This window comes from Triticum urartu, chromosome 2A (genome assembly GCF_056163025.1).
Source record: "Triticum urartu cultivar PI428250 chromosome 2A, HENAU_Tu73, whole genome shotgun sequence".
In the NCBI taxonomy this organism is placed as follows: domain Eukaryota; kingdom Viridiplantae; phylum Streptophyta; class Magnoliopsida; order Poales; family Poaceae; genus Triticum; species Triticum urartu.
The window spans coordinates 502,011,730-502,020,375 of record NC_141874.1 but is presented as its reverse complement, the minus strand read 5'-3'; the positions used below and the strand labels follow the sequence as shown (position 1 = coordinate 502,020,375).

The window sequence follows — 8,646 nt, the reverse complement described above, 5'->3', positions numbered from 1 at the left end:
TTGTTATGCGGTTTGACCGATAAAGATCTTCGTAGAATATGTGGGAGCCAATATGAACATCCAGATTCTGCTATTGGTTATTGACCGGAGACGTGTCTCGGTCATGTCTACATAGTTCTCGAACCCGTAGGGTCCGCACGCTTAAAGTTCGGTGACGATCGGTATTATGAGTTTTTGTGGTTTGATGTACCGAAGGTAGTTCGGAGTCCCGGATATGATCACGGACATGACGAGGAGTCTCAAAATGGTCGAGACATAAAGATCAATATATTGGACGACTATATTCGGACACCGGAAGTGTTCTAGGTGATTTCGGAGAAAACCGGAGTGCCGGAGGGTTACCGGAACCCCTCGGGAGAAATAATGGGTCTTATGGGCCTTGGTGGAGAGAGAGAGGGCTGGCCTAGGGCAGGCTGCGCGCCCCTCCCCCTCTGGTCCGAATTGGACTAGGAGAGGGGGGGCGGCGCCCCCCTTTCCTTCTCCCTCCCCCCTTCCTTTCCCCCTCCTAGTAGGAGTAGGAAAGAGGGGAAAGAGGGGAGTCCTACTCCTACTAGGAGGAGGACTCCTCCTGGCGCGCCATAGAGGGTCGGCCAGCCTCCCCCCTTGCTCCTTTATATATGGGGGCAGGGGGCACCTCTAGACACAAGTTGATCATTGATCCCTTAGCCGTGTGCGGTGCCCCCCTCCACCATAATCCACCTCGATCATATCGTAGCGGTGCTTAGGCGAAGCCCTGCGTCGGTAGCAACATCATCACCTTCAACACGCCGTCGTGCTGACGGAACTCTCCCGTGAAGCTCTGCTGGATCGGAGTTCGTGGGACTTCATCGAGCTGAACGTGTGCTGAACTCGGAGGTGATGTGCGTTCGGTACTTGGATCGGTCGGATCGTGAAGACGTTCGACTACATCAACCGCGTTCTCATAACGCTTCCGCTTACGGTCTACGAGGGTACATGGACGATACTCTTCCCTCTCATTGCTATGCATCACCATGATCTTGCGCGTGCGTAGGAATTTTTTTGAAATTACTACGTTCCCCAACACATATTTCATTCTAGCATTCAGAGATTTTTCCTTATACTTGCATAGTAATTTCTCTAGATCATCTCTATCCTTATAAGCAAGAATATCTCTAGTTGTCTCCTCATTCATAACATAACCTTCCGGTACCTTAGGCAATTCATATCTAGGAGGGCTAGTTCTAGCAGGTGTTTCAGGAGTTTCAGTTTCAAGCTCATCATCAGATTCAACAACATCATGTTGTATTACTCTAGCAATTTGTTCATCAAGAAAATCACCAAGTGACACATCATTATCATTAAGCAAGGTACTAGCATCATCATAAGTATCATTCATAGCAGAAGTAGCATCATCAATAACTTGCGACATATCAAGATTAATAGCATGTGTTGGTGTTGCAAGTTTACTTATAACAGAAGGTGAATCTAAAGCAGAACTGGATGATAGTTCCTTACCTCCCCTCGTCTTAGAGGGATAATCTTAGTCTTAGCATCCTTCATATTCTTCATAGTGATAAATTGGTAATAATCCCAAGTGACTCAACAAATATAGCTATGCTTCCCGGTAACGGCGCTAGAATAAGGTCTTGATAACCCACAAGTATAGGGGATCGCAACAGTTTTCGAGGGTAGAGTATTCAACCCAAATTTATAGATTCAACACAAGGGGAGCCAAAGAATATTTGAAGGTATTAGAAGCTGAGTTGTCAATTCAACCACACCTGGAGATTAATTATCTACAGCAATGTGATCAGTAGCAAAGTAATATGATAGTTTTGATAATAGTAACAGCAGCAATTGTAATGGTAACACTGATAGCAATAATTTTGTAGCAAGTGCAATAGTAACGATAGAAGTAGTAACTTAGCAAGAACAATATAAGATAAATTCGTAGGCACTGGATCAGTGACTTGTTGGATGATATTCATCATGAGACAGTTATAACCTAGGGCGATGCGGCACTAGCTCCAATTCATCAATATAATGTAGGCATGTATTCCGTAAATAGTCATGCGTGCTTATGGAAAGAACTTGCATGACATCTTTTGTCCTACCCTCCCGTGGCAGTGGGGTCCAATTGGAAACTAAGGGATATTAAGGCCTCCTTTCAATAGAGAACCGAAACAAAGCATTAACACATGGTGAATACATGAACTCCTCAAACTACGGTCATCGCCGGGAGTGGTCTTGACTATTGTCACTCCGGGGTTGCCGGATCATAACACGTAGTAGGTGACTATAACTTGCAAGATCGCATCTAGAACATGGATATAATGTTGATAACATAAACGGTTCAGATCTGAAATCATGGCACCCGGGCCCAAAGTGACAAGCATTAAGCATAGTAAAGTCATAGCAACATCAATCTTACAACATAGTGGATACTAGGGATCAAGCCCTAACAAAACTAACTCGATTACATGATGAATCTCATCTAACTCCTCACCGACCAGCGAGCCTACGAAGGAATTACTCACTCCCGGTGGGGAGCATCATGGAATTGGCTATAGGGAAGGGTTGGTGATGACAAAGAACGAAGATCCCCTCTCCGGAGCCCCAAACGGACTCCAGATCTGGCCTCCCGATGAAGAACAGGAGGTGACGGCGGCTCCGTCTCGTGGATCGCGATAATTCTTTCTCCCTGATTTTTTTCTCCAAATATGTGATTTTATAGTATCAGGGTTGAGGTCTGCGGGGCCACCAGGTGGGGACGACCCACCTGGGCGCGCTAGGAGGGGGCGTGCCCTGGTGGGTTGTGCCCACCCAGGTGCCCCCTTTTGGTGGATCTTGGCTCCGGAAATTCACTTTATTTATATATAAAATCCTTGCAAAGTTTCGTTCCATTCCGAGAACTTTTATTTCTGCACAAAAACAACACCATGGTAGTTCTGCTGAAAATAGCATCAGTCCGGGGTTAGTTTCATTCAAATCATGCAAATTAGAGTCCAAAACAAGAGGAAAAGCGTTAGGAAAAGTAGATACGTTGGAGATGTATCAGACCAAACGGCGGGAAGCAGGCGCAGGGCTACGACGAAGCATGGGAGGTGCGGGAACGACTTAGTGGAGGCAAACGGGGCCAAAAATCACGGTGGCCCGGCGACGGATGTGGCACCTAATGGTGGCGACACGAGAATCTTGGCGGCTCATGAGTGGTTTTTACACTAATTTTTATCCTTGTTAAACCGGATATTCTCAGATATATTATGTGTTTTATCCAGATAACTTGCACCCTGATCACTAATAAATGCAAAGATGTGTAAATCTCCTTGTTTATTGTATTCCTTACATACATGGACAATTTTTTGTGGAAATCAAGTCATATATGGGATGTACTGTATGAGAGGATCATTTTCATATAATTTGGCACACACCAGAGGCGGTAGAAGAGAGGAAGACACTTGGTAGCCTCTGTGACGGCATCCTGAGAAAACTTTACCAAAGGGCCTGAACCTAATTCGCAACAGACGGGCCCCAAAAACTTATTGTGTTATCTTCACTATATAAAGGAGGAGGAAGAACCCCATGAGGATAGATGGTCAATTCACCTTGCCAACCGCCATGCAACTGTCATCAACCTGGCTTCACATCTTCATCTCCATAGCCATAGCCACCATCTCCATTGTTCAATTAATTTAATCAAGACTGCATTGCGATCAGCAACATTGTAAGGCTTTCTATCATTCATCTTCATGTTTGGGGTACCTGATCATTATCCTTACTTCATTGATGTTTATTCACTACTTTATGTTTGTAATATACTCTTGTAAGATTTGCGAGATACTTCGTTATCACTTGATGTTATGTTGAACTTGATACAATAATGCTTCTTGTTATTAGAACTATCATTCTCTATGTGCTCAAAGTTGTGCTCTATTATAGCATTCCCAAACTTTTAAAAATATTCTTTTATCATCTACATGCTCGAAGCATAGATTGAGCTTGGGGATGTTAATATGTCCCAAAGGTATCTATAATTTTTAAAGTATTCATGCTTTATTCACATCATTTATATAGGGTTTTGGAAAAATTATATTATTTTGATTGGAATAACATATTAATCTAGTGTAAAGGCCAATTCATTTTTCAATTTTTTTTCTCGATTGCAGAAAAAAAATCAAGGACGGAAAATTACAAAAAAAAATAGTTCTGTTACTCGGATTGAGGCGTCCTTTGGAAACTAATTTGGTCTAGAAGTTTCTGAACCGACCTGAATTGTTTGTGATCTTACCGCTTATGGATCTCTTGTGGAAAGTAAAAAGGGTGACGAGACTTAGATTTCAGCATCTAGAAATAGCTCCCCCGAAAGTTAGATCCAACCTCAGGGAAGACTCTCATCTCGAAACCACCATAGCCATGAAAACCAGAGGGGGGAAATCCCTCTAACTGGGGGAGAAGGCCAAGGAAGAAGAAGGAGGGGAGGTTCCTCCTCTCCTCTGGTGGCGTCGAAATGCTGTCGGGGACGTCTCCGCCATCTCCGTCAACATCACCAACAACTCTCTCTTCCTTCTAATGGTGATGTGTGAACATTCCTCCCTTAGGTCCGAGGGTATGTGGTAGTGGCTATGTGTTCTATATATCTCTCCCTTGATCATGTAGGTTTCCAATCTTGATTGTGATCATGGGTTTTGTTAATAAAGTTGAACAATGTGATGTACCCATCATATTATTTTTGTGCTAAATGAATCATGCGCATGCTATGAGTTTCTTTATGTTGGATTGAATCTTTTGGGAATCAATGAGATTATGTCATGCATATCTAGTATATCTTTCAGAGATACCCATAGTGACATTGGGATGACTATGGGTCATGGTTAGAACGATAAAGATCATAAGGTGATTGTTTAGCATAATTTTTGGAGTTGTCTGAGGTTACATTGGGGTGTGCCTTATGGATTAGAAAGATAATCGGTATGCTCGGCCATACCTACACTCATCCCACTTTGGTCTAATTAAAAGAGAAACTTTGGAGTGATTCTTTACCACATATTTTGAGGATATATCATGTGTTTAAACTATGTTAATGATGTTGAGAGTTCGCACTAGTGGAATTATGAACCCTAGGCCTTATTTCCTAGCATTGAGATACTATTTTACTTCATATTTATTCCGAAAGTACAAATATTATTACCATCCAAACTATCAATCTATCACCCAAATTATCAATTTCTTCGCCAAAATAGTGCACATATATAATTAACATTGTATTGTGTGCCTTTCAAAAAAAATGGATGTGGTGAGGACAGAAGAGACTACTTGTATTTGGTTGCAAAGTTGTTTAAGACAGAACACTTTCGACATATGCCTCCCGTTGATTGATAAACCTTAGGTCACTCACTTAAGAAAATGTTGTTGTCCTACAGTCCTCTGCGCTTGGAGGATCAAAAGACTATAAAAGAATAGAAGTGTGTAGTAGACACGTCCTGAAATGTTTGTGGTGCCAAGATTTGAGTGGATGAAGAGCATGCTGTAACTCCTCGCCCAGCCGCCAAATACTGAGGCTCGTGGTCTTGATTTGGAGTAGACTCCAAAATTTAAGGATGCCCACATTGCAGGGTACCCGTTCTAAGAAAATATGGCAGGGTACCTTAGATGAGAAGGCAAAGAGAAAATATGCTACATGTACACATTTATTCAGGTTTAATTACATGATGCTATATGCCAAGCTCATCCCATGTTGCATGACTCTTAAAACAAAATTGTGCATATGTAGGTCGTTTTACAATCTTTGTGAGGCTGCAAAATTTCGTCAAACATTTAAAGAAATCCCGGTACAAATAAGACGAGCGATAAGCGAATAGTACTCGTACTATTTGAAACTTTGACAGGTATTTGAAAAAAAATGTATTTCAAAATTGGATATTTGTTTAATTGCGCCCTATGATGGGGCAGTTTGATTCTCTATGTAACTGAACTTTCATAGTTACATACTTACATTGATACATTGACTGTGCACAGCTAAAAAATCCAAAAAACAAATGTTTCTACGGTCGTAAAAAAGAATGCTGCTTATCCTTTTCAGGAGAAATTGATGAGTGGTTGAATCGATGACCTGCACTGAGCTGTTAACAATCATTTGTGCCGCGGAATACGTTAATGTGGCCTCTTCTCTGAGTGTCGATGCACTCATTGTCAGAAATTACGAATATTTGCACACATTTTGCTTCGTAGATCTTCTTACACTTGAGATGGGTCTGTTTTCTCCAGAACAAAGATGTTTGCCTTGTCATCTCTGCCGATCCGTAGAGATTCGTCAACATATCTAGTAAAATTTGATGAGGAAGACTATATACATGAAGTAGGTTTGCTATATGTATAAATAGAAGAGTGGCAAAAACACCAATTTGGGAGGAAAAAAAACAGGCAGAAACACCAATTCGAAAAATCAATCAAGTGTAGAGTAGCACTCAGCAACACCAAAAGGATACGTTATCTCAAGCCAACCTTCTGGGTTGAATATGGCAAGGAGCATGTCGTAGTTCTTCTGGAAGATATTCATCAACTGCATAGCCCAATGTGACAAACGGTCAAAATAAACATTAGGTAAGTGAAAGACCATGGTATCATTCTTGTTCCACAAATAAACATAGTCCAAGGTGTCGTTCTTGTCACCAAACAAAAGATACGAGTGATTGGCCCTGAATTTAGTTTTGTTCATTTTGGTAGCGACATTAACATTTAAAACTTTTTCCCATTTCGCAGGGGATAACTATGTATTGGGTGTTGATACAATAAAGATCACAACTTGTACCTGATCTGGGGTGATTGTTGAACTCTCAAGCTTGATACCCACTCTCTGAAACAAGACACCACAAGCTGTGAGGAAATTACAGGCTTACGTCAATTAGCAGTCAGACACATGAAATTTTTAGACATGAGAGATGCCAGCATAGAATTTCTTACTGTTTTTGTCGTGATAGTGTAGGATGCTTCAATAGCAAGTTGGCCTGAGAATATCTTCAATGCTCTTGCGCTGAACTTTATGACACTCACCGCCTTTTCCTTTGGGTGTACAGAAGTGACGCTAAATCTCCATTTATTTCAAGATATACCAACAATCAAAATTTACTTGGTTGGGAAGTACTAGAATCTTTACAATAGCACTCAGTTTCATGAACTACTTGTACAGTTAAAACACAAATCCTATGTTTCTGGCATTGTGTATGAATCCTAATTTCGTTGCATTTCAATGCTAAGTTCAGGGCACAAGATTATCATTTAACATTACACTATTCAAAATCTACGCTACACAGCTGTAAAAGCATAAATTGTACAGTTGGGGCTACAGAGTACATACATACAAGAATTATAGAACAAATTAAAAAGGAAAAGGAAAAAATGTAGCATTGGTTTGCTGAAATTTGATGGGCAACGTTTGACTAACCTCCTTGACATCGATTATCTGGAAGAAATCCCCCAGGCTGATGAAATCTCGCAGGCCTAACTTGGTTCTCCTTTTCCCCAGAATCGAGATGGTGCTATAGATGAGCCTCCAGCAGCCGTCCACCTTGCATCGTCTCAAGTTTCCCAGAGTCAGTAATTGCAGGTGTTCCTCTGGTTTTTAAAAAATTTGGCATCTACTATTAACTGCCCAAGCCAGCGTAACTCTTTCTAGCAGTCACACTTTAAGCTTAAAAGCATGGAAGGACGAGTCAACACTTCAATTTACCGCGACCCATAGCTGAATTATACTACAAAAACTGATTGGAAGAAGAATATTCAGACTGTGTACCTTGTCGTGCAATTTGTCGGTGGGATTCGGTGTAGGATTCCGGGACTCCAAGAGCTCCACCAGAGCATGAATCTCGGACCTTTTCGCGGAGGTTATGCCAAATATTCCTCTGTCGATACCTTTTGCCAGAACAGTAGAGACAGGAATCAAGAATCCAGTTCAGAAGCACCAACGAAACCAAGCACCAAATAGCAGCAGCAAACCTTCCAGAGCTTGGTACAGCGCAGACTTGGCGTCGCCCAGAGTCTCGTAGTGAGGCGCTAAGCTTTGCTCGGGAGGCACCGCGGCGCCTCTCGCCACCAGCCCCGCGCCCCGCGGCCGCGGCCGGCGCCGCGGAGCTGGTGGGTGGCACCGCGGGGAAGGCAGCGGCGTTCCGGTTCCCCTGGTGGGCGTGATAATGCAGTGGCGGTGAGGCGAGGGGGAGAGGAGGAGGAGGGAGGCTGCCATGGCAGGCAGGGCGGAGGGCGGGCGGGCTCACTCGCGGGGCCTACTCTTGGGCTGCACCATGCTCCCTCTCCTCCATGCGTGAGGTTGCTACTGGGAGACGTTGATTGGCGGGGCGGAGATATGCAGCTCTGGCCTCTGGGTGGGTCTGGGAGAGTGCAAACACGTGGAGTCGTGGACACGGGGGTCTGGGAGGATAACGTTCTTGTGTTGTGGTGCCTTGTTCGTTCCCGAGGAGTCGACCACGGCATGTTGCGTAGCAGTGCAAGTGGGTGCAGATGCAACTGTCCTGCGCATAGCCGTGTAGTGTAGGTCCCGTTTCAAGGAAAATATATAAACCGTTGCTGCTGCGCTGTGCTGACTACTGGAGGCAGAAGCCGGATCTCGAGCCTGCAACACGTGCTTGCTGACAACAATGCGAGACAAATCAAAGTGCTGATCTTATCTTCCAT

The 8,646-nt window shown here is 43.3% G+C and overlaps 1 protein-coding gene across 3 annotated transcripts; it reads right to left on the bottom strand.

Annotated features, from left to right (window-relative positions):
* Positions 1–5,845: 5,845 nt before the first annotated feature.
* LOC125538228 (Plastid-lipid associated protein PAP / fibrillin family protein) lies at positions 5,846–8,380 on the bottom strand. 3 transcript variants are annotated; one of them, XM_087544173.1, is made up of 7 exons: positions 7,954–8,380; positions 7,751–7,869; positions 7,403–7,525; positions 6,922–7,020; positions 6,770–6,814; positions 6,447–6,520; positions 5,846–6,303 (listed from the first exon to the last, which is right to left on the bottom strand). In XM_087544173.1, the coding sequence occupies exons 1-7, from the start codon at positions 8,195–8,197 to the stop codon at positions 6,084–6,086; spliced, it is 924 nt and encodes a 307-aa protein (XP_087400299.1). In that variant the 5' UTR covers positions 8,198–8,380; the 3' UTR covers positions 5,846–6,083. The 3 variants fall into 3 exon arrangements, 2 of the variants coding, with proteins under 2 accessions (XP_087400299.1, XP_048557459.1); XM_048701502.2 differs by having other exon boundaries at positions 5,846–6,280; positions 7,954–8,374; XR_007296274.2 differs by having other exon boundaries at positions 6,069–6,280; positions 6,770–6,834.
* Between the last annotated feature and the right edge of the window lie 266 nt (positions 8,381–8,646).

Coding starts and splice junctions, on each gene's coding strand:
- LOC125538228 (XM_087544173.1), bottom strand. CDS start 8,197: ATGGCAGCCTCCCTCCTCCTCCTCTCCCCCTCGCCTCACCGCCACTGC. Junction 6,521..6,769: donor CAACAATCACCCCAGATCAG/GTACAAGTTGTG, acceptor TGGGCTATGCAG/TTGATGAATATCTTCCAGAA. Junction 6,304..6,446: donor GAAGGTTGGCTTGAGATAAC/GTATCCTTTTGG, acceptor TCATGTATATAG/TCTTCCTCATCAAATTTTAC.